General features: G+C 43.2%; 1 protein-coding gene and 1 long non-coding RNA gene across 4 annotated transcripts in view; one reads left to right on the plus strand and one right to left on the minus strand.

Moving 5' to 3' along the window:
• The window catches only part of LOC146005575 (uncharacterized), a 35,337-nt gene extending 16,418 nt beyond the window's left edge, over nucleotides 1–18,919 (minus strand). Inside the window, exon 1 of the long non-coding RNA XR_014444028.1 lies at nucleotides 18,691–18,919. This is a non-coding gene — a long non-coding RNA (uncharacterized LOC146005575). The remainder of the gene's footprint in view (nucleotides 1–18,690) is intronic.
• LOC146005573 (uncharacterized) overlaps nucleotides 1–26,359 on the plus strand; it is a 97,406-nt gene that overhangs the window by 44,063 nt on the left and 26,984 nt on the right. For all 3 annotated transcript variants that reach the window (XM_083144864.1, XM_083144865.1, XM_083144866.1), the window contains 7 exons: nucleotides 8,510–8,584; nucleotides 10,199–10,255; nucleotides 10,739–10,913; nucleotides 11,653–11,765; nucleotides 13,011–13,139; nucleotides 13,869–13,919; nucleotides 16,385–16,432. In XM_083144864.1, coding sequence (XP_083000990.1) covers nucleotides 8,510–8,584; nucleotides 10,199–10,255; nucleotides 10,739–10,913; nucleotides 11,653–11,765; nucleotides 13,011–13,139; nucleotides 13,869–13,919; nucleotides 16,385–16,432 — 648 coding nt within the window. The remainder of the gene's footprint in view (nucleotides 1–8,509; nucleotides 8,585–10,198; nucleotides 10,256–10,738; nucleotides 10,914–11,652; nucleotides 11,766–13,010; nucleotides 13,140–13,868; nucleotides 13,920–16,384; nucleotides 16,433–26,359) is intronic.

The raw sequence follows: 26,359 nt of genomic DNA on the forward strand, positions 1-26,359 counted from the left end.
CTCACCACTCACTAAATTATACATTATACTGTTTTATTTGTCAGGCAGAATTAAGCAATGGTTATTATACATCTGATCAGTTTGTTGATGGTTTTGCAGATAGGTAAGTTAAACAATTTATTTTCTTTTTTTTACATTTTAAGATTACTTTCAATTTGTCAATGCTAATCTAATATGAATATTGTATTGTATATTGTAATACTTTTTTTTAAATGTATATAATTGAAAACGTGCTATATGCTTAATGATTTAAAATCATAAATACATTTTACATTTTAAAATCGTTTCCATAATATTTTCTGTCATTTGTAATTCTTTTAATCAGTTATAATAAGTTCATGTAAATTAAAAATATTTTAAAAAAAATATTTTTTGTAATTTAGCATTTAGTTTAATCAGTTATAACTTATTCCATGTATACTATAAATCTTTTTATTTCCATAATCATTTTTATAATTAGTAATTTCTTTAAATCAATTACAACTTGGTTTATGTAAATTATTCTGTATAAAATACATAAAACTATTTTTGATATTTATTTAGATTTTTGATATTTATTTCACTTAGTTGTTCAGATTTTTTTTTAAATTCACTGTAAATTGTGAGACTGAGAGTAGCAATGTCTCCTTGAGGTGGAACAGTGAGTACGGGATTGCATGGGGATTTCTGCCTTTTGAAATTTTTAAAAAAGAATCTGTGTGGCTTCAATTGTATGTACTGTATTTCATTCTGCCTGAACTAGACCTCACCGAAGTCCTGTTCCTGTTGAAAAAGACCCATTATTTTATTCTCTGTAGAATGGGTTTGTAATGGAAATTATGTCAATTGCAGTGAATATGATAGGGAAGCTTTGTATGTGTTCTATTATGTTCGTTTTTATAATTTCTAGTATCAAAGCAAAAATGGCATAGAAAAGAACCTTACCTTGCCATACTAATGGCAGATACAAATTAGTTCATCCAATTTTACTTTTTGTTTTGTTTTTATGAATGGCTTTTGTCTCCGGATAGACCTGTTGTATACTATTGGCTTGTGTATACTGCTTTACTGTAGTGTTCTAATACAAATACTGGAAATCTAATCCAGTTGTCTACTGCTCCTTCTGTAAAAATCACATTTCTAAAAATGTAGCTCATAGATTTTAAAACCTAAAGTTTTAGACAGTGTTCTGGAATGTTAGTTATTTTGAAAACCCCTACATTTTTACACTCGAATGATTAAAATATTTTCTCAAAGCTATATATATATATATCTTGGCTTTTAGCTGAGTGGGTTCTAACTAAAGGCTCTGGGCCAGATGCACTAAGTGTCAAAAAGTGATAAAGTGGAGAGTGATAAAGTACCAACCAACTAGCTGCTAACTGTTACAGGCTCACAGCCTGTAACATGGCAGTTGGAAGCTGATTGGCTGGTACTTTATCACTCTCCCCCTTATCACTTTTTGAAGGTTAGTACATCTGGTTCATAGGTGTTTATAAGTTCATCATTGGGAATGTCAACAATAAAATGTTGACAGCCTTTTTTTAAATGGTTTTAGGTTCTCTGCCATTCTTTTCTACGGTTAGCATTAGGGTGTAGTTAGGGTCGGCAAGCCCTTGTCTTGGCACCACAAATCTGCATAGTTGACATACAGTACTGTACCAGCTGTCAAAATTCACAATGTTGACATTGTGTATGTTGACATTTAACATATCGAACTCCTGTCCATGTTGACTTTCTGAATGTCAACATCCTTAATAATTAGAGCTTTATTATTATTATTATTATTATTATTATTATTTTTATCATCTTTTAATTATATGGTGCCACAGGGGATCCACAGAGCCCAATTATAGAGTACATAAACAAATAGACAAATAAGAACACAGTGACTCACAGTATAGGACAAGTACAGGGTAGAAAACTTGGCTACATCAGCAAAGACACTGAAATAAGTATCAGGGAGGCAGAAAGCTGAGGAATTTGGTGCCATCCAAGGGACTATCGAGTAGAAGTTGGTTTAAATAAGAGTTGGAAAAGGACATAAGAGAGGGCCCTGATCATGAGAGCGTTCATTCTAACGGGGGGGGCAGACAGACAGGTGTGACATGGAGCGGAAGACAATGATTGTGGGTAAATTAATGATAATTGTTTTCTGATTAATAGTTTCTTAATTTTTAGACATTTAAAGTAACCGTCTACAAATTAGACACCATGCCCGAACCAATGGGAGGGCACATGGTACACTTGGTTGGTGTACATGTCAACATTCGGGACAAAAAGAAATGAAAATCTCAAGTCGACCTTTTTGACTGTCGACCTTTCCATTGTCGACCTAATGCTTATGTCGACCTTCCAACCCTGTCAACTGTGCCCATGTTGACCTATTTCATGTATCAACCTAAGTCCTAAAAGTGACCTAAAAGGGGTCAACCTAATGACCCATAACTGTTGTCCAGAGCATCTCAATGAACAAAGAACATGATACGATTTCTGTTCTGGAAGTCCTGACTTCGTCCAGGTCTACATTTGAGTTACATTTGAGTAACTCTATGATGAGGATATCTGTCAGATATAGACAATCATGTGTGACTACACTGATTGGTGCTCTCTTTCGTTCGGTGGTGACAGTATTTCACTTTTTGAGCTTTCAGTGTGTTTCAGAAATGTTACTTCTTATTTTCCCTTACCTTTACTGGTTTAGAATACAGGGACAATTTAAGGAAAGAGGTGGCCTGTGTGCAGCCACTGTGTGCCCCCTCCCTGTTACTGCAAGGTCTACTGTTAATGAGTAGATCTTCGGGAAAATGGTGCCTGAGCCGGTGATTTCTCTACTGCCTGGTTCTTAAAACATATCACTACTTTAAATTTGGCCTGAAATATGTCACCCGTTGTTAACTATAAATACAAAAAACAATGGAACAGCACTGGAACAATTAATACTTTTCTAACAAACTTTGTTCATTATTAGCTGTTAGTGGTCTGCTGTTAGTTCAACTCTAATGTCTAAAGTGTAATGTTAAGGTGAAATCAGGCCAATGTGGTTGATTCATTTAAATTTGTGCAATGCATATTTCAAGGCTGTGATGTCCAATAGGGCCATAGAATGGAGCAAGTTTATTTAAGAACATACAGTACTAGCATGTTTATTTATTTATTTGGTACTTGTGTAGTTTCACGGCACCACCGCACGCACAGTCTGTGTTTGAAACTTGGCAGCTTGCCAGACTCTGTGTTTACTGTGCGCGTGCCGCTCTAGCTGTTCTCAGCGCAGTACGTGCCTGCTTTACATATGTAATCTACGTTATCAGCGTAGCGTTAGCAGCAGCGTGCGCTGACAGGTCACTGTGGTACTTGTAGTTCCACAGTGAAATAGACAGTCCTGCACACCGCTGACAACGGGGGCATGTAAACTGGACACCCCGGCACAACGCTAACATACGGGGCTTCTAAACTAGACACCCCGGCACACGCTAAAATTTAGACGTTAAAGCGTCTAAATCCAGACTCCTTGGAAACCGCTAAGAAGGGGGCATCTACATAGGGGTGCACTGTGCAAAACACTCTTAAACCTGTTCACAATGACACTAGTCGACGTAACAGCTGTCGACCTTGTTAATTCCACTATCCACGCCACCCCGAAGCGTGGCGAGCACACGCGGTACGTGTCCAACCGACCTTTTCATACCCCCACTATCCACGTCGGCGTGGAGTTGATGTTATAAAGTGTGGCGAGCGCAGCGAGCCACCGAGCCCGAAGCGTGGCGAGCGGATGCAGATTACTTCACAGGTATACGCGCCCGCTCGCCATGCTTCGGGCTCGGTGGCTCGCTTTGCTCGCCACACTTTATAAAATCAACTCCACGCCGATGTGTATAGTGGGGGTATGAAAAGGTCGGTCGGACGCGTACCGCGTCCGCTCGCCACGCTTCGGGGTGGCGTGGATAGTGGAATTAACAAGGTCGACAGCTGTTACGTCGACTAGTGTCATTGTGAACAGGTTTAAGAGTGTTTTGCACAGTGCACCCCTATGTAGATGCCCCCTTCTTAGCGGTTTCCAGGGAGTCTGGATTTAGACGCTTTAGCGTCTAAATTTTAGCGTGTGCAGGGAGTCTGGATTTAGACGCTTTAGCGTCTAAATTTTTGCGTGTGCCGGGGTGTCTAGTTTAGAAGCCCCGTACGTTAGCGGTGTGCCGGGAGGGCCAGTTTACATGCCCCCGTTGTCAGCGGTGTGCAGGACGGTCTATTTCACTGTGGAACTACAAGTACCACAGTGACCTGTGCCAGCACTACGCTGATAACATAGAGTACATATGTAAAGCAGGCACGTGCTGCGCTGAGAACAGCTAGAGCGGCACGCGCACAGTAAACACAGAGTTTGGCAAGCTGCCAAGTTTCAAACACAGACTGTGCGCGCTGTGGCACCGTGAAACTACACAAGTACCATTTATTTATTTATTTACAGTTTCTTATATAGCACAGCAGATTCCGTTACAGTTTATTATATAGTGCAGCAGATTCCGTTACAGTGTCTTATATAGCGCAGCAGATTCCGTTACAGTTACTTATATAGCGCAGCAGATTCCGTTACAGTTACTTATATAGCGCAGCAGATTCCGTTACAGTTTCTTATATAGCGCAGCAGATTCCGTTGCGCTTTACAATAGTAGACAGTGATAAAACAAACTGGGTAACAACAGACAGACTTAGAGGTAGGAGGGCCCTGCTGTAGGCTTACAATCTATAGGGATATAGGAGGGAAACACAAGGACAGGCACCAGTAATAGCATAGCAGTCCCACCAAGTTACAAGTCCAGAAGGGAAGCTATATAACACATCAGTGCCTTAGAGGGTTATGCGTGTAGAATTTAAATATGATAGGCTTGTCTGAAGTGGTGAGTTTTCAGGGAACGCTTGAAAGTTTGGAGGCTAGCGGAGAGTCTTTTTGTGCATGGAAGGGCATTCCATAGGATGGGAGCAGCCGTAATAGTGAATGGGAGCTAGTGATCCGTGCAGAAGAGAGACGCAGATCTTGTGCAGAGCGGAGTGGTCGAGATGGGAGTTATTTTGTGATAAGTAGAGAGATATATGTTGACTTGTTCCATGCATCCTGCATCCCCGAGTACAGTGGTGACAAAGAAAGATCAATCTTGCTGCAGCATTAGGGAAAGACTGTAGAGTATAAAGACAATTGCCGAAGAGGATAAACAGGATGTGGTTTCAGTAGTCATGGTGAGAAATGATCAGAGGGGGATATCCAGATGGCTGATAGACAATTTTAGGGTCTACAGCGAATATATTGACACCATATGGTTGACATGGTCAATACAAGCCATAGGCTATGGTCAACACATTAAAGGTAAGCATGTGGAATTTTTCAATTTCAAAAAACTTTTTAATACGATGCCATCCATATGGACTCCGATTGGGAATGCTCGCCATGCAAGGGGACATGGTACACTAATCGGGGTCCACATACTCAGGTGTCAACGCACACCAAAAAAAGGTGAAAAACTGATGTTGATCTCTTCATGTGTCACCCTTTTTCATGTTGACCATTTGCTTGTGTTGGCAATTTTCCACCTCGACCTTGTGTATGGCTCCATTAGCATGGGAACGCCCAACTACTTGTTGCTGTCATAGAACTTCCAGTAGACCATGTTATCCATAGAAGGTAATACGTACCTGCTGAATACTGCTTTTTCTGCTGTGTCTACACAAATGTATTTTTTATTGACAGTCCCCATATATTGAGATGACCTATAACACTTCTAGAGCACAGAATTATTGAAGAGCTTTAAAAAGTTGGCAAAATCTGTGTCTTTGGTCCATTCAGTTCATTACTTTTATGGTTCCCAAAATTTACCACTTGCGGATAAGAATAATTGCAGAAATTCTACCATGAATCAAAGGTGCATGGTCACACATCGTGAGGCATAGTCACTCACTGTTCGGTGGTGGTCAGCAGTTCTGACAGCAAAGACCACCCCGCTGTGTCTTTCCCCTCCACTAAAAACACAATTTGAATTCAGCACACAACATGGCAAAGCTGCAGGGGGACAGAATATACCTCCCATACTTCCAGCACCAAATCAGAAAAAGCTATCCTGAACAGCAAAAAGGTAAAAAGCTTTCAGACTGGTACTGTGTAGACCGTTGGGATGTTTCATTTTGTCAAACTCATCAACTTTATTATTGCCTAGAGAAGTACTAAAGTATTTTGAGATCTGTATCATACAGTGCAAAACTTAACACTTATTGGAGTTCTTGCTAACTTTAAAAAACATTCTTTAAAGAGATGTACAGTTCGGTTCTCTAGAAATCAAAACCCACATGGATTTTCGTTGATTTGAACTGAACCGATATCCATTCCTGATATTATTAGGAAATCCGATCCAAATTGTGTCCTTGTCTGGATCTTTTTGAGTTTTGGAATTCAGATTTTAAATCTGAATTTTGGGTTTTGGACTGCAAAAATTATATAATTTCAACTGTTTTTATCAATTTTCAAAAAATCCAAAACCCAAGATTTGGATTTTAAATCCGAATTCCATCAAAACACTTGAGGGTGGTTTTGAAAAACGAAAACATGACGATGAAAATAGAACCAAAACCAAAATATGAAGCTTTTCACACATTGCCATGAGGCTGAATAATCATATGCTATTTACTATAAGGATTCCACAATCACTCATTTACATTTGGCAAACAAGCATTTTCTCCTAAATCACAGTTATGGGACTTACACTCGCGCAATTTCAGGGCATTTGCCACTACATCGCTTCGTTTGTAGGGGCCATAGCTATAGCGATGTGTGGCCCTACGTGTCGCTATCGTCCGGCGATTAATATCCAGCAGACATTGGCGAAATGCACTAAGGTCCAAATTTAATGCAAAAAGCAGATTCCATAGATTTCTATGGAGGCTACCACTGCCAAATTTACCAAGATCTGGAATGCTTCACATTCCAGAACTTGGCCCCAGTAGAAAAGTCCAGAGACTTTGCTAAATTTACTCGAAGAGGGGGGGATGCTTCCCCAGAAATGGCACCTTACACGACTTTGCAATGGTTAAATACCACTTGTTCTTTGATTTGACCAACTGCATGCGTGGATGTGTGCCTGACCACTTTAAATTGTGCAGCACGGATGGTGTAATGGTTAGCATTACTGCCTCACAGTGCTGAGGCCATGGGTTCAATTCCCATCACGGCCCTGACTGTGCAGAGTTTGTATATTCTCCCTGTACTTGCGTGGGTTTCCTCCGGGTACTCCGGTTTCCTCCCACAATCCAAAAAATATACTAGTAGGTTAATTGGCTCCCAAAAAATAAACTCTAGAATGTCTGTGTGCGTGTTCATGTGGTAGGGAATATAGATTGTAAGCTCCACTGGGGCAGGGACTGATGTCAGTGTTCAAATATTCTCTGTACAGCGCTGCGGAATATGTGTGCACTATATAAATAACTGTTAATAATAATAATGGATTAAACTGCTATGGGAAACTTTACTATATGTCAATTTTAGGGTGTTTGATACATCTCTTTGATACACATGCACAGATCCCAGATTGCAACAGTGAATAACTGTTTGGTGGAAGAATACATACTTGCAATAGCCATTGTGGGATATGATGGGGACATTATTTAAAGTTTTTGTGTAAGGCTCCTGCTTATTTTGGAAGTGTTTCCTGGGTGTACAGTATGTATTGGATGGATGTGGATACAAATTTAGGGCCAGATGCACTGTTTCAAAAGTGATAAAATGGAGAGTGATAAACTGCCAGCCAATCAGCTCCTACCTGCCATGTCACCGACTGTTTAGTCCATTCGCTCTTGAAAAAAAAATAAACCCTAGTTTTTAAGCTCTAGTGGGGTAGGGACTGATGTAAATACATATTTTCTAACTATGCTTTCTAAAGTGCTGCGGAATATGTCTGCACTATATAAATAACTGGTATTAAAATAAACAAAAAAAATAGAATAGAATATGTTTCTCTACAAAGGTAATGTAAGGTTTTGAAACGAGAACCTCTTATGAGTCGCTCAAATAGGGGTGTGGTTCAATTTATCTCCAGTAAAAAAGATAGACAGCCCATAGGTCAACATGCAACGGTTGACAAGGTCAAAAGGTCAACAGGGTCAAAATGTAGACAATAGACTAGTTCGACAGGTAAGAAATAAGTCTACAGTGTCAAAGGTCAACATGGCCTTTTCTATGATTCACCATATCTGAGCCACATTAGTGAAACTCAGTGGATTTGCTTCATAGTCCAAGTGGATGATGAAAAAGTAGAAAGAAAAATAATTTGTGCCAACCATTTGTGTGTTGAGTCATCACTACTGTCGTGTTGACCTTTTGAACTTGTATAGCTTTTGTATGTTGACTATTTCGGGTTTACCTATTGACTGTTTTTATACTGTAGATCTAAAAACCGGATACCCCTGAGTAGTGCCACAATTTCCACATCTGCAATGATGTATTTAAAAGTTTATTGGGTACTATTAATTATCATTCAACCTTGTTTTGTAGAAACCACATATGCTCAAGAATCCGGAGTCTCTCCTGTACTATCGGAACTTACCGATCTACCGTTAAGAAACATCAGTAAGTAAGAGGAAAGGATCTATTATGTACATTCCATTCTTATAAGGAAATGCCCCCACAGGCTCCTACTATAAGCTGCTACAGTAGGTATAGGCCTGGATGGATTTACATTGGTGTTATGGTCTATAACACCAATGTAAATCCGTCCAGGCCTATACCTAGCAGCTTATATATCAGTGTTCGATGTATGTTCACAACAATAATTATACTGTGGTATAATTAGATGGATTATCATTGTCACTATATAGTTTCACTCCACCTGAACCTTCCCTTCTTTCTCCATTCAGTTTGCCTTTTCTTCAAATGCCACCTTTTGTGTAGTAGTCATCTCCCATCTCCCAGGTCCATCTACCTATTTCCTCTATACTGTAACATTGCAGCTTGGCTTTACTACGTTATCTCCTTTGACCTCCCTTCCCTATCCTTGGTGACTTTCACATCCCTATTGGGAAACACCTTTGACACTGCTGATTCCAAAGTTCTCTCCCTTACATCCTCCATTTGCCTATCACAATGGTCATCCACTTCCACCCAAAGCCGTAGTCAACCCCTCAGTATCATCTTCACCCACTTATTTAATCTTTCTGGTTCTTTCTCTCCATTCCCAGTCTCCAACCACCCTCATCTCTACTTCACCTCTTGCTTCATTCCCAGCTCTTTAAACTTCATTCATCAAGCACAATCCTGATAACCTTAATCCAGCAGCCTTCTCCTCCTCCTCCTCCTCCTCCTCACCCAAATCCCCCCTTTCCACTATCACTGATCTGACTTGTCCTAACCAGATTGTCACCCTGTACAACCAATCCCTTGCCTCTGACTATGATTCACCTGTCCGTACCACTTTGATCAGCTTTCACCAGACTGAACTCCAACCCTAACATGCTCCAATATCTGCCTCTCTCCCCCTCCCTTCACCCATACCTGCCCCCTGGCTTTGCCTCCTTCTTCACCTCCAAAATACAATCTATCATGCAGGAAAACTCTGTATTTGCTCCTTCTATCCTCCCATCCTGCTCTCCATCCTTCTGGTCCTTCCTCTCTACTACTGGGGAGGAGATCCTGGCCTTCCCTCCCTTTACACACTCCACCTGCCCCCCTAATCCCAAGCCCTTCCATCGCCTGCATTAGCTTTTCATCAAACATCTGCCTGCATCTCACCCACCTTTTTAATTTCTTTCCTCTCCTGATATCCCACCCTCTACTCCTTCAAATCTCATCATAGTTTAGACATTTTCCATGGTAATCAAGGGCCATCTTTCTCACTGGGCTGGGTGGGCTATTGCATGGGGGCCCCACAAGCATAGGGGTCCCAGAGCAGCCCAAATCAAATAAATAAAATTAGATTTTATTTATGAATGTAGGGTGTGCTGTCATCATGCCTGACGTTGTCAGTGAATGTAGGGCAGGATGTCATCATGCCCAATGTTGTCAGTGAGGAGCACCAAGAGAGGTGAGGTTGTGTAGGTAAGGGCCCAACTGCACTACCCAGGAGTCCATAATGCTGTCAAGATGGTCCTGTGGAAATCCCATGAATATCGGCATAACGGTGGCCTTATTTGTTACATTTAATAGGAATACAGTATGTATTTGTTTTATCTTCTTGACTTCTTCCAGATAACATTACCTTCAATGGGGTCTTTAAAAATATAGAAGGCGTGACATCATTTCTAGGTAAGTACAAGTAACGAGTTTGTAAGTCACAACTAGCTACAGCAGAATTAATGCTAGAACTTTGTTTAAACAGGACGATTTGTGTTTCAAAAACTCATGTTCATTGAATAATAATTGAATGGTCCATTTGAGCGCATGAACTGTTTGTTTTTAGCTATTTTTATTACACTTGCATGGAAAGGTCACTATGTGGCCAGTCCGACTATGTGTTACTGTGGGTGAGATTTAATAGGATGAGATATTCAGAAAGTGAGAGATTTGGGAAGAAATCTCCAGGTTTTTTTTTAAAGCGGCAATCATTTACACTGCAAAACCAGTTTGATTTTGAAGTGTAAATGATTGCCGCTTTAAAAAAACTGGAGATTTCTTCCAAAATCTCTCACTTTCTGAATATCTCATCCTATTAAATTTCACCCACTGTGTCTGACAATTCCAGAATTTTTTTTTTTTTTTTTTTACAACTGTGTCTTCTTTGTCATGCAGATTGCCTCGGTTCCCACTTTACTTGGTTACAAGTTATATTTACAAATTTTCCCGCGCTGCTTAACTTTGTAAGCAAGTTGAAATGCGTCACCGGGCTCTGCCCCAAAGACTTGGAGGACTATGGCTGTGCCTGTAGATACGAGCTGGAGGGGCTTCCTGTAGATGCGGCCGACAGGTGAGGGTTATGGGGTCGATAGTGTATTGTCTGATGCATATTATACATGGGATAATGTAACCATTACTGTCAGGCCCTATGTATGGCTTCTTGGCACCTTAGGCAAAACTTAAACCTACTGCCTCCCCCACCAACCTCGCACTGCCACCAATACCCACTTTCCATCCCATCAAATGATAGTGTGGAGGTGGCATCTTAGAAGATCCACAGTTGACACCAGCATCAAGTACAACAAGGATGTCTTCCTCATAGACCTCCTTCATTTTGTGATAGGCAGACTCAGTGGCACCCCCCCCCCCCCCAGATCCCGCACCTTAGGCATTTTCCTTAATTTACCTAATGGTAGAGCTGGCCTATTATTTAAAGCAGTAATAAGACATTTATTTGTAGGGTTCTTTAGCCTTTATTTTGGTATAAACTTCCAACAAAACTATGGAGCAGAAGCTTTGCACGTTTGTGACTTGTTTTTAGTATACTCCATACAATTCATTGGATCTGCCCTTCTTAGTGGCAGACGTGTTGGGAACACGCCGGCAGCCATTTTATTGACTAGTTCCTAGTGAAGTAATGAGCCAGAACATTAAATCAGGCAACAAAATGGCTTCCGCAAAGCTAACAAAATGTGATAATAAAGACTAAAGCAATTCTAAGTTGTATGCATCCACAGAAATGACAGAAGGAATGTCAATGATCATCTTATTATTATCTTGCTGAGACAACACTATGGTCTATCTTCTAGCTGTTGTTTCCAACATCGCAAGTGCTATGAAGAGGCTCAGGAGATGGACTGTATCTGGGACCCATCCCAAATTATTGCTGAAGCCAGCTGCCTCTCAAAGAACCTAACATGTGGTAAGACACCAAGGGGACAAGGCCGAGATCCTCCACCACAAATGTATTTCAGCCTCTAATGACTAAAGAAATAATAATTATCCATTGCCAGTTGAGATTAGGCCTTGGTACTGACCAAGCAAAAGCAATTGGGCAGTACACATTATGATCTAATTTGCATATGTATGATCATCGCAGATCAGGTGAAGACCACACACATTGGCTTTTGCTCGGGCATCAAATGGTTTGGGTTCAGACAATTGGACTCAGGGTAATTTTTTTTATTGGCCAAAAGGACAAATTGTAGAGTTATACTTAGCTCATGTGGCAGCTATTTTTCTGTATATTTGCTCTTGTACAGTAGAAATATCTCTGGGATCATGGCATGGAAGCCATTTTCCCGGAGACCTACGCATTTACTGTAGGAAGTCTACTCCTCTTCACCGCACAAGAAAGAGGAGGGGGGCCCTCACATGATGGACCCCCTCTTCTCTTCAGCCACCCTGAACCAAGTGTGTGAGGGATACATACAGATGACCAGCAGTCAGAATACCAACCCTGGCATCCCAATGAGTATAATTACCATACCCCTGCCCCCCAAACCTTCCCATATAGCAGCCTAACCCTATCTCTCCCCGTGCAACTTGACCCTCCCCACTAGTACATTCCCCTAACCCCTCCACCTAAACCAAACCCCCCTCGCCACATCCAAAGCCTAACCCCCTCTAAATGCTAAACACTAACCATACCTCCCTGCAGCCTAACAATAACCTCCTCCACCCAAAACGTAATCCTGCCACTAGTGGCTAAATCAAACTCCCCTCCCCCCCAACCACCTCCAGCTCTGGTCAGATCCTAACCCTACCTGGCATAGTTACATTCTGCATCCCAGCAGTAGGGATTCTGGCGTGGAATTCATTGCACCTCTATATAGTGAACGTTGGCATCCTGACCACCATCCATCTGTGTATTTGAGTGATGCTAAATTTAGATTATAAGCTCCAATAGGGAAGCAACAGATGTGAATGACCCAAATGTTCTCTACAGGGCTGCAGAATATGTTTCTAAATAGAGGATAATTATTATATCGATCATTTTTGAAATAAGGTTCCCATCTAATAAGACTTAAGAGCCACAGTCATTGTGAATGACAAAGGTATACGAGAATTGTACACATAATTATTCCCCCGAGTCCTCATTGTAAAGCCGGACAGATGGTGGAAAGCAGATCTGTAAATGGGGTCTTGTGTTTCTTGTACCCCCCAGAGTCTGGCCATGAATGTGAGAAACTCCTCTGTGACTGTGACAAAGCCGCCATTGAGTGTTTTGTGAACACGCACATTAACTCTTCAATAAAAGGGATGGATATCGCCTTCTGCCCGGATACTGTTACAGGTAATAAATTGTACAATGTTAATCCCTGAGACCAGGCGACATTCCAGAAACGCAGGTGGCCCGGAGACTGAGAGAAGACCTCTGTTGCCCCCACAAGGCGGTTTCATGTGGCAAGCGACTGATTTACTTATTGAAAAATGGAAAAAACTGTGATTTTTGATATTGATACCCCTTTGTATCTTTTCTCCCCAAAATGCCAAATGGGTCTTCCAGACAAGCCAAATCCCTTATACCAGGGGTTCCCAATCTTTTTTGATTCACGGCACCCTAGAGAATAAGAATTTTTTTCACGGCACCCCTAGGTCCCAAAAATTGTATTTAGATTGGGTTTATATGCGATTCTTATCGGCACTTATGTGGTAAAGGGCAGATTTGCTTCTGTTGGTACACATTCTATGATTGGCAGCCACCAGCACTGGTTTTGCTCATAAATAATTAACCATTAATAATTTTGAGTTGGTCCTGGACCACCAAGCCGCGGCACCCCTGCATGTGTCCTGCGGCACCCCAGGGAACCACGGCACACAGTTTGGGAATCACTGCCTTATACCCATCTAGGAACGCCATGCCTCTGTGATGTCACTGGCTCCCAACTAATTCTCAGGTTCTTTAATGAGCTGATATAATCGTTTACATGTAGTATAACAAAATACGGGTAGAACCTTTCTCATAGATAATATGCCATCGATTTCAGGCACAATAAACAACAATAAACTTTTTTTTTTCTAGATTTCCCAGAAACTACAGTCGAGAAAAGTGAAATGATCTTGGATTCAAAATGTAAGTTCTATTGTCTGAAGTCCGAGCATGGCCACTTGTAGATACAAACGTAGATCCACATTTTCAGTTTGTTGAGTGCAGCAGCTGCGTTTGATCATTTATTTATGCAATAATGCTCACCGGGGGGGGGGGGGTTTGGCTCATCTGCTGCTGCTTCTTCAGTGCTGGCCGGGCGGAGGGGGAATGGGAACTGAGAGCCTGGGAGGTGCTGTGCGTGCATGCGCAGCAGCCCTCCCGCAGACATTTTGGAAGTGGGCAAAGTGCTGCGGCTGCTGCCCACGGCCCAGCCAGCCCAGGGGGGAGTGTGGCCGGCCCCTTTTTAATGACTTTTGGGCCGGCACACCGGGAAATGGCCCGGTTTCCCGGTGGGCCAATCCACCCCTGATTACACTTATTTGTTTTATAGCATTAGTGGCAATACAAACAATATAATTTACCCTCCGGCTTAGGGGTAAATTTACTAAAATTAGAGTTCTATTAAAGATGGAATGCTGCTCATTGCATTCAATCAGATTCCATCTATTGTCTTTTAGAAGATGATAAATAAATAAGAAGTAGAATCTGATTGGTCATTACAGACCATACAAAGAATAGTATACCCCTGATTTATCAAGCAGCAGTTTGCTTTTAAAATCGCCGGGCCAACCCTCCCAAGAAAATTACCCAGACAGGCACAATGGCTGAAAGAACGGTCACATGAATGATTTTGACCAGGGGAAGCCAACTCCTGTCCTTGAGAACTACCAAGGGTTAATGTTTTCCAGGTCTCCAATTAAGCGATCAACAAATCAATTAGAATAACCTCCAGAATCACACGTGAAGTAATTAGCTCCACCTGTGGATCTTTTAACATCTGAGTTATTAATGAGTGCACCTGTGCATCAGCTAGGGCCTTGATGGCTAACCTTGACACTCCAGCTGCTGTTGAACTACACATCCCAGCATGCTCTGCATCAAATTTAGCATGGTCAAATAGCAAAACTGAAGCAGAGCATGCTGGGATGTGTAGTTCGACAACAGCTGGAGTGTCAAGGTTAGCCATCAAGGAGCTAGGTGGTCTGGGAAATGTGAACTGTTGGTAGCTCTTGAGGACTGGATTTGGCTACCTCTGATTTTGACAGACAAAATGGATTGACAGGAATATCATCCAATTACATTACTCCCGACATTTGAAAATCGGATCCCGGGACTTCGTGCACCCGAAACCGCAGTCAATCTGCGGTGGTTTTTGACAGGTTCTAAACAACACCAAAACCACTGCTTAGTGAATTTAGCTATATGAAGCACGTAGGCTAGAATGGGATACAGCAGCGCATTTTCCCTTGTACTTTGCTGATAGGCAAGTTCTAGATTCAGTCAGCTCCCGAACTGCCTGCAACTACAAAGCAGCTGTCTGTATAATTCTCCTCCTTGTTATATCTCCCAGGCTGTGACTCACGCTTCCCCGTAAGGGCCTAGTCTCAGATAAATGCAGGAGAATATAGTTATAAATTACTGCAATTACAGCCGGAGTCACAGGGAATACCACATGTAGGTGCGTACTTGCATACTTTTGATAACTAGTTTGAGGGAGATTATTGTTGGAAATAGAATTTTGCACAGCGCCTTATTGAGGGGGCGTGTCATGCTCCACCCAAAGGGCGTGTCTAGTTCGATATATGGAGAGATTGTGAAAAGAGATTGTGAATGTGGCACCTAGAAGCGTGGGTGTGTACTGTTACATCTGAGATGAATATTTTCAAATTATTTCGATTCAAATGTAGATGAGCCCCAATGAAGTTAGTAACAGACTATACTTGCTAAAGTGCTGGAAAATGGTGCTGATGATTCAATGTAAATGTATCTATCTCTCATTCCTTTTTCCCCAAAAAAAGTATCAGTGTAATGTGGGCTAGGTGACATGAGGGAGATTTCTAGACCAATGAGGGAGAGAGGGAGATTGCTGCTATTTCAGGGAGTCTCCTGCAGAATGCAGGAGGGTAGGCAACTATGTGTAGGTGTAAGAGGAAGAATGCAGAATTATAATCCTTCTGCCAGACTATAGAACATACTGTACTTCCTACTTTAAATTTCACCTCTCCGGGAGAAGCCAGGAGAGGCAACACGTCAGGGGGGCGGGAGCAAGGCTGACATAATTTGGCCCTGCATCATATTGCATCATTTTAGCCCCGCCCCATCTGCACGGACCCGCGATTTGCGGTAGTTAAACCAGCGGGCAAGGGGGGGGGGGGGAGCGGGGGCTATGACCAGAAAGCGGGAGACTTCCCAGGGGGCCGGGAGGTGGACCCGATTTTCGGGAATGATTTCTCTCCCCTTCGGCCACATGCAAAGGGAATGCCACATGCTAGGGAGGGGATGCGGGCAGCGTGGGCGGGCGTTAGGCGGCGTGGCGCTGACATGCATGTGTAATGTTCCTATATCGCATGGTATATAATGACTATCTCCCGCATTGTATATATTCTCAGCACAGCACAATAGAAGTGTGGATACGGCGTATGTTGCACCACAAGAAGGTACGTCTGTGCTCCTCTCTCTCTATTGGTTAATCGAATCTTACTCATACAATTGGTGCCACCAGTTACTGACACCTGTAACGCCCATGTCCTGCATCAGCCACATTCCATACATTCTGTAAGATCTACTGGCATCACTGGGCTCGATTGGTCGATAGTAATTAGGTCGAGTCGATAGATAGACCACAGGCAATATGTTGACACAGGAAAAAGGATGACAATGACAAAAGGTTGACACAAGCAAAAGGTAAACATGGTCTACTCATGAAAAGGGTTATATGAGTTAATCATGATTTAGACATCCCAAAAAATCATGTCGACTTTTTCACGCGTCGTCCACTTCCATGGAAACCTTTTTTTTTTGCGTGTGTCCACTTTTTGTTAAATGCTGACCATGACCATGGCAACCTTTTCCATGTGTCGACTTATTGCCTGTCAACCAATAGTGATCGACTTATTGACTGTCGACCTGGGGCGCTTTGTGCCTCATACCTCAATGATGCCTTAGCAACCAAATACTACCGTTGGAAAAACTGTATGTGTGATTTACTAACTTATTTTTGGGCAATTTTGCTTTTATGTACGACAATGCCGGGCTGGTATTGATTGACAGTCAGAGTACTCGAAGCCAATCAGGGTCTCATTTCCACTATAGCGTCCTGTTCCCACAATCCCACAATAGCATCCTGTTCCTTACTTTAGCGGCCACTGATTGGTTGGCGACTGTGCAAATTACGGAAAATCATGTGGATTCTGTCATCTGACGCATGCATTTAGCATCCATTCACTGTGATACATGGACAGGGGGCATACCAGCAGCCAAATGGGGCGTGGCCTTGCAGAAAGTGCCACAATCAAAGGCCACGCCCCTGACCACGCCCCCAAAAGTGTGCATTTGTCCCTCTTGTCCGTTATTCAAAGTTGTCAGGTATGTTATTACAAAGAGAATATTTAAAGTACCAGTCAACCAGCTTCTAACTGTTATTTTTTCAAACCCAGCCTGTAACATGGCAGTTAGATGCTGATTGGCTGGTACTTTGGAGCCCTGGAGATTATTGTGGGACCACGCATGCACAAGTCCTCCGTGTGTGTGGCCACAGTCAGCGATGGTCTGTGATCGCCGGCCGTACGCTGGATGATTGACAGCCGGTCAATCCCCTAGCAACCTCCTGGATCATGAAATTCTTGCCCCACCCAAATCTAACTCTCTGCACATGTTACATCTGCCCCACCTGCAGTGCACATAGGGCCTGGTTCTGGTTCACTTGCAAAAGCCAATTCTCTAATGGACAAAACCTTGCTGCACTGCAGGTGGGGCAGATGTAACATGTGCAGAGAGAGTTAGATTTGGGTGGGGTGTACTTCAAACTGATATCTATATTGCAGTGTAAAAATGAAGCAGCCAGTATTTACTCTGCACAGAAACAAAATAACTACCACAAATCGAACTCTCTCTGCACACGTTACATCTGCCCCACCTGCAGTGCACATGGTTTTGTCCATTAGAGAGAAAATAGAGAGAGAATAACATATTTGCAAGTGAACCAGAATCAGGCCCTCATTCCGAGTCTTTGACCTTATGATCCCCCTGTGTTCTGCTGCCACCTGCTGCCCTGTGTGTGCATTACATGCCCTCTACCCTGTTCACGTTAACTGTCTCTCACATGTTAGTTGCAGTAATTGTGCTGCGTAGCTTTTGTCCCCTTGAGAACATCATAAGTAAAAAAAATGTAACTAGATCGGACCGTCTTCATAGGTTTCATTATTTTCACCTTAAAAGTGAAACTTCAGGCTTCTTGCCAGAACAGAAGATGTTGACTCAGATCAAAAAGCTTTTGCACGTTTCTTATTCAGGTCAAGTCACAACTTTTCCACACTGGCCGATTTTGAATATCTCAATTGAAATTTTTTCACTCCGCCCTAATATATATATATATATATATATAGAGGTCGAGAGGACCGGCACTTAGTATATCCAATAGGTCAACAGGTGAGGTGCCTTCCACATCAGAAATATATAATAACGATTTTCAAAAAAATGAAAACAGGAGGCGGCACTCAAAGAAAACGTGGGTAAATTGTATTAAAGCATAAAAGTGCAAAACTGGTCAGTATACATGGTCAACAGTTTCGGAGCTAACGCCCCTTCCTCAAGACCACTGACACATCAACTGAATCAAACAAAACATAATGGTGAAGTGCAGAAAACGAAAAACAGAATGCTGTAACAAATTGCATTTAAATAGTGTAGCACTTACGTGATACCAGGGCATTGCAGGACGCCAGAAGCAGCTTCCTGCTGTGTGTGTAATCACCTGACCTCTGACATCAGTCAGTTGTCCTGGCAACAGGATGAGCGTCCGTGCCTGTGTCTGGACGGAGAGAGCAATAAATCAAAGTTGTGTTAAGAGCGCTCTGTCCCTGTGTAGGGAGACGCATGTAAACATAAGTAGTGAAGCATGTTAGGTGCCTGTGCCGTGTTGAAGATATAAAGATTTAAAATGGATTAAAAAACGTGGAGCTCGAATAGAGACAAGCAGAGGATGTATTCTAATATATATTCAAACCGCTGGTGTCACGCATGTGTGTCTAATAAGATTAGCACATATACATATTAGGAAGTGTATAAGACAATTCAATATATCATATATTAACTCATTACATTACATCAAATATTTAAAGAAGACATATATAGTATGTGATACGCGGGCATCCTGCATTCTTGTCAGGTTCTGCTAGATTTGAAACTTGCAACACAATGTTGTATTGTTGTGGGAAATACTGTCCCACTGCATAATCTAGTTTTACTTCACCACAGAAAGGGAACCAATGAATGATAATTTAATACCCCGTTACTATACTGCTACCTGGAGGGCTGTTAGGGAAAATATTTTTACAGGAAGATATTTAAAGATGTTTTTTCATTGAGTCCGCGGGGAGCCATTGAGTCCAAAAGATGGATCCAATGGGTCTCCCGCTGGAGGAGCTTTCTCAGTCGATCACCCCCCCGGATTGGCATGGGTACATGTTCTATAATGAGATGTCTAAGCTGGGACAGAGAATGATTGTGTGCCCGGAAGTGTCTGGCGACTGGCTGGTCTATATCTTTGCCCGCTAGGCAATTTTTGATGGCCGAGCGGTGTGTCGCAGCCCTTTCGCGGAAAGGCCGACTGGTTTGGCCTACATACAAAAGACGACATGGACACTGGATAATGTAAACGACAAATGGTGTGGTGCAGGTCACCACCTGGTTGATCTTGTACTTGTGGCCAGATGTGGGATGTTGGAAATACGTACCAGTGTCCATGTGTCGACAAGTTGTACAGGTGGGGCATTGATAGCAGCCGGGGGCTTTAATTTGTGTGCCAATGGGTACCATGGGAATCAGATTCGTTTTAACAACATAATCTCTGATGTTGCGACCCCTTTTAAAGCTAGACATAAGAGATGTCCGGGAGAAACATGGAAGGTCTCGATCACTAGTGACCAGTGGCCAGGTGGCATTGAGAACCCTCGGTAGGGCTGCACTGGTGGATGAAAATGTAGTTACAAAAGGGATCTTTTTAGTATCTACCTTACTTTTGCTGGCTAAGAGTTTTGTGCGAGGTATTGCAAGAACTTCAGTTTTCTGCTTCTTGAGGAGTCTATAATCATAGCCCCGTTCTAAAAACCTATGCACTACAACATCTAAAGCCTGATCCAGAGCTTCATGATTGCTGGTGATGCGGGCAATGCGTAGCATCTGTGACCTAGGGAGGCCCTTCTTCAAGCTGGGGGCATGGTGACTGCCATGGTGAAGAAGGGTGTTCCGGTCGGTTGGTTTTGTAAAAACCGTGGTACTTATCGTACCTTTGTCAAGATGGATGGTCACATCCAAATAGTTGATAAAGACAGAGCTGCATTGCATAGTTAGCTTAATGGGGTTGTCCAGTGCATTGATTTTGCTTATAAGATTATTTAACTCATCCGCACTGCCACCCCACACCATTAGGAGATCGTCTATGTAGCGAGAGTAAAAAATAATGTGTTTGGAAATATTGACATCTGAAAAGAAAAAATTGAATTCCTTGAAAAACATGTATACATTGGCTAGCGATGGGGCCACATTGGACCCCATCGCACACCCAGTACGCTGTAAATAAAAATTGCCATTATGTAAGAAATAATTTTTGGTCAAAATGAACTCCAAAAGATTCAAAAACAAAGGAATATCCAGACGGTCAAAATTATTCGAAAAAAGAAACTCTCGCATAGTAGACAGTCCCCCGGAGTGTGGGATGACAGTGTACAGACTAGAAACGTCCATGGTACTCAATATGGCAGTGTCCGGGATGTCTTGTAACTGTTGGAGTTTGATGAGTAGCTGTGTGGTATCCTTCAGAAAGTATGGTTGTGACATGACTAGGGGCTGGATTAGAGTGTCCAGGAACTGGGAAATGGGTTGGCAGAGGGAGTTGCGAGCTGAAATGATGGGGCGGACCGGAGGGTTATTGCTGTCTTTGTGAATTTTGGGAATGGAATACATTACTGGGATAATTGGATGATCAGTGGAGAGGGATTTCCAAACTTTATTGCTGATATGTCCATCCTGTAGAGCTTGTTTTAATATGATGTCCAGTTCTTTTTTGAAATTTGTTGCCCGGTGACCCTACAGCCATTTTCAAAAAAGAACTGGACATCATATTAAAACAAGCTCTACAGGATGGACATATCAGCAATAAAGTTTGGAAATCCCTCTCCACTGATCATCCAATTATCCCAGTAATGTATTCCATTCCCAAAATTCACAAAGACAGCAATAACCCTCCGGTCCGCCCCATCATTTCAGCTCGCAACTCCCTCTGCCAACCCATTTCCCAGTTCCTGGACACTCTAATCCAGCCCCTAGTCATGTCACAACCATACTTTCTGAAGGATACCACACAGCTACTCATCAAACTCCAACAGTTACAAGACATCCCGGACACTGCCATATTGAGTACCATGGACGTTTCTAGTCTGTACACTGTCATCCCACACTCCGGGGGACTGTCTACTATGCGAGAGTTTCTTTTTTCGAATAATTTTGACCGTCTGGATATTCCTTTGTTTTTGAATCTTTTGGAGTTCATTTTGACCAAAAATTATTTCTTACATAATGGCAATTTTTATTTACAGCGTACTGGGTGTGCGATGGGGTCCAATGTGGCCCCATCGCTAGCCAATGTATACATGTTTTTCAAGGAATTCAATTTTTTCTTTTCAGATGTCAATATTTCCAAACACATTATTTTTTACTCTCGCTACATAGACGATCTCCTAATGGTGTGGGGTGGCAGTGCGGATGAGTTAAATAATCTTATAAGCAAAATCAATGCACTGGACAACCCCATTAAGCTAACTATGCAATGCAGCTCTGTCTTTATCAACTATTTGGATGTGACCATCCATCTTGACAAAGGTACGATAAGTACCACGGTTTTTACAAAACCAACTGACCGGAACACCCTTCTTCACCATGGCAGTCACCATGCCCCCAGCTTGAAGAAGGGCCTCCCTAGGTCACAGATGCTACGCATTGCCCGCATCACCAGCAATCATGAAGCTCTGGATCAGGCTTTAGATGTTGTAGTGCATAGGTTTTTAGAACGGGGCTATGATTATAGACTCCTCAAGAAGCAGAAAACTGAAGTTCTTGCAATACCTCGCACAAAACTCTTAGCCAGCAAAAGTAAGGTAGATACTAAAAAGATCCCTTTTGTAACTACATTTTCATCCACCAGTGCAGCCCTACCGAGGGTTCTCAATGCCACCTGGCCACTGGTCACTAGTGATCGAGACCTTCCATGTTTCTCCCGGACATCTCTTATGTCTAGCTTTAAAAGGGGTCGCAACATCAGAGATTATGTTGTTAAAACGAATCTGATTCCCATGGTACCCATTGGCACACAAATTAAAGCCCCCGGCTGCTATCAATGCCCCACCTGTACAACTTGTCGACACATGGACACTGGTACGTATTTCCAACATCCCACATCTGGCCACAAGTACAAGATCAACCAGGTGGTGACCTGCACCACACCATTTGTCGTTTACATTATCCAGTGTCCATGTCGTCTTTTGTATGTAGGCCAAACCAGTCGGCCTTTCCGCGAAAGGGCTGCGACACACCGCTCGGCCATCAAAAATTGCCTAGCGGGCAAAGATATAGACCAGCCAGTCGCCAGACACTTCCGGGCACACAATCATTCTCTGTCCCAGCTTAGACATCTCATTATAGAACATGTACCCATGCCAATCCGGGGGGGTGATCGACTGAGAAAGCTCCTCCAGCGGGAGACCCATTGGATCCATCTTTTGGACTCAATGGCTCCCCGCGGACTCAATGAAAAAACATCTTTAAATATCTTCCTGTAAAAATATTTTCCCTAACAGCCCTCCAGGTAGCAGTATAGTAACGGGGTATTAAATTATCATTCATTGGTTCCCTTTCTGTGGTGAAGTAAAACTAGATTATGCAGTGGGACAGTATTTCCCACAACAATACAACATTGTGTTGCAAGTTTCAAATCTAGCAGAACCTGACAAGAATGCAGGATGCCCGCGTATCACATACTATATATGTCTTCTTTAAATATTTGATGTAATGTAATGAGTTAATATATGATATATTGAATTGTCTTATACACTTCCTAATATGTATATGTGCTAATCTTATTAGACACACATGCGTGACACCAGCGGTTTGAATATATATTAGAATACATCCTCTGCTTGTCTCTATTCGAGCTCCACGTTTTTTAATCCATTTTAAATCTTTATATCTTCAACACGGCACAGGCACCTAACATGCTTCACTACTTATGTTTACATGCGTCTCCCTACACAGGGACAGAGCGCTCTTAACACAACTTTGATTTATTGCTCTCTCCGTCCAGACACAGGCACGGACGCTCATCCTGTTGCCAGGACAACTGACTGATGTCAGAGGTCAGGTGATTACACACACAGCAGGAAGCTGCTTCTGGCGTCCTGCAATGCCCTGGTATCACGTAAGTGCTACACTATTTAAATGCAATTTGTTACAGCATTCTGTTTTTCGTTTTCTGCACTTCACCATTATGTTTTGTTTGATTCAGTTGATGTGTCAGTGGTCTTGAGGAAGGGGCGTCAGCTCCGAAACTGTTGACCATGTATACTGACCAGTTTTGCACTTTTATGCTTTAATACAATTTACCCACGTTTTCTTTGAGTGCCGCCTCCTGTTTTCATTTTTTTGAAAATCGTTATTATATATATATATATATATATATATATATATATATATAAAAGCTAGCATAAGCCCCTATAGAAGCCTGCCTCCCAGCATGCCCCGCGGTTGCCACCGTCACTGAGCCCCAGATGTCCAGTGATGAGTGAGTTTCTATCGGAAGAGCTGTCCTTTGCATTAATAATCGCATATGTAAATGCATATGCGATTATTAAAAATGCGGTACTCTGCGATGTGCGGCGGGATGTACCAGCGGAGGTTAGTGCATCCCGCCCATAGTCTGAAAATGTGTACCAACGTAGAACTCTCTAACTGTGCTGGTGCTACAAGTCCCAACACTTTGGGTTTGCAAGATGTGCTGGGACTAGCAGAACACTACTCATAGGAACCCTGTGATTGCTCACCTCTCTCCATGCAGGAGCTGCGGAGGCCGCCAGGCTACTCTAGTTCATGCAGATATCGCAGGCATCACTGTGGCCGCTTCCTCTCTGCTCCCTCTCCTTTACATCCATACGTAGTTACATAGTAGTTACGCTTGAATAAAGACGTGCATTCATCGAGTTCAACCTGATCCATCTGCTACATCCCTTGGTACTTGTGTATTTTGGCGGTGCCCCCGATCTCCATCGCGCAATATTTTAATCGCATCGCATGCCATGCACCCGATGGCATGCGATGCGATGCAACGCGATTTTTGCCCCCTATGCGATGAAAGATTGTATAAGCACCCTAAAGGGTGCTTACAATGTTGAATGCACCCCCACGCCACCCCCCCCCACTATAAACGTGAACCTGAAGCGTGGCGAGCGCAGCGAGCCCGCGAGGGGCGGCGGTACGCGTCCTCCGACCTTTTCATACCCCCACTATCCACGTCGGCGTGGAGTTGAGAATAGAAAGTGTGGCGAGCGCAAAGAGCCACCGAGCCCGAAGCGTGGCGAGGGGACGCGGATACCTTCACAGGTATCGGAGTCCCCTCGCGGCCTTCACAGGTATCCGCGTCCCCTCACGGGGCTCGCCACGCTTCGGGCTCGGTGGCTTGCTACGCTCGCCACACTTTCTATTCTCAACTCCACGCCGACGTGGATAGTGGGGGTATGAAAAGGTCGGAGGACGCGTACCACCGCCCCTCGCGGGCTCGCTGCGCTCGCCACGCTTCGGGTTCACGTTTATAGTGGGGGGGGGGGGGTGGCGTGGGGGTGCATTTAACATTGTAAGCACCCATTAGGGTGCTTATACAATGTTTAATCGCATCGCATTGTATGGCATTGTATGCCATATACAATGTCATACAATTTAAAAATTGTATGGCATTGTACAATATCGCGCGATATTGCGTTGCATCGCATACCATCGCATGCCGTATGGTATGCGATGCGATGGGCGCCGCCAAACTACACAAGTACCCATCCCTTATTGTGCGTTGTGTATTCTGATTTATTTAAAGACAGATTATGATTGTTATTTGTACCCCTCAAAGTTTTTACCCAATAGATGTTTGTCCAACCTTATTTTAAATGTATTTATTGTGTCTGCCGACACCACCTCTCCAGGAAGAGAGTTCCATGATTTGGCTGCCATGACCGTAAAAATAAAATCTTCTTTCCTCTAGTCTAAACTCATGCCCACATGTCCTAGAGTCCTTCCTCAAAGTGAAAGGTTGCCTGACAGTTCCTTATATTGGCCCCTGATATATTTGTACATGGTTAGCTTAGCATGTCTCCCCTTAAATGTCTCTTTTCTAGCGTAAATAATCCCAATTTGTTTAATCTGTCATCATAGCTTCAATTCTCCAACCCCTTTATTAGCTTTGTTACATGAGATTGTCCTGGGCCTGGACCCCAGTAAGCTTACAGACCGCACAGTACTGCTGGGAAAGGGAGCAGAGAAGGAAGAGGCGGTACATTGCTCCTCCCCCTCCAACTAAATGTTATTTACATGATGTGCAGCTCAGCCTCCTCCGAGTCCATCCTGCACTGATCACTGGCAGTGCCGTGCGATGGGCGACACAGTGGAGCTGTGTAATGCAAGCAGCCTGAATGAGTGCTGGGGCGTAGGCGGTGTAGTGGAGGCGCCGGTTTAGTGTAATGCGGGTGGCCAGGATGGGGGGAGTGGAAGCGGCCGCAGAGTACATTGAGTGTGGACGGGCTGTGCGGCTCGTCCACCTGTAGAAATGGCCATTCAATCCCATGCATTAAGATGGCCCTGCCTCCCTGCACCCGGAAGGCTAGGGAGGAGTAGTTCACTGGTCTGGGCAGCACAGCAGGAGGTTTGCTTGGACACAGGTGAGAGGGGAGCGGTGGGTGGTCAGTGCAGGGCGGCGGGGTTCATGATAAGAAGGCCATAGGCTTCTATGGAGTATCACCAGCTTTTGCTGGCAATACCCCCCTTTGCGGTAACCTGGCGTGCAGGTTTTAGTTAACACCAAAATGCTGTAATAACCTGGATAACGGGGTTTTTACTGCATTTCTGCTTTAGTGCATCCCACCCAAAATCATTAAAACAATGGAACATAGAGGTTGGCGCAGACCTTTTGGGTAGTAACTTCTGCGAGTTATAAATTCCACCCACAATAGGTACCAGGTGAGGCAGCCATTTTGGATGCCCGTAGGGTTACCCTGTGTGGAAAGGTTAACCCTAGAAGAGATGACACAGAATGAGTGGTTGCATTGTCCTAGAGC

Source organism: Crinia signifera, chromosome 5 (genome assembly GCF_055691185.1).
Source record: "Crinia signifera chromosome 5, ASM5569118v1, whole genome shotgun sequence".
In the NCBI taxonomy this organism is placed as follows: domain Eukaryota; kingdom Metazoa; phylum Chordata; class Amphibia; order Anura; family Myobatrachidae; genus Crinia; species Crinia signifera.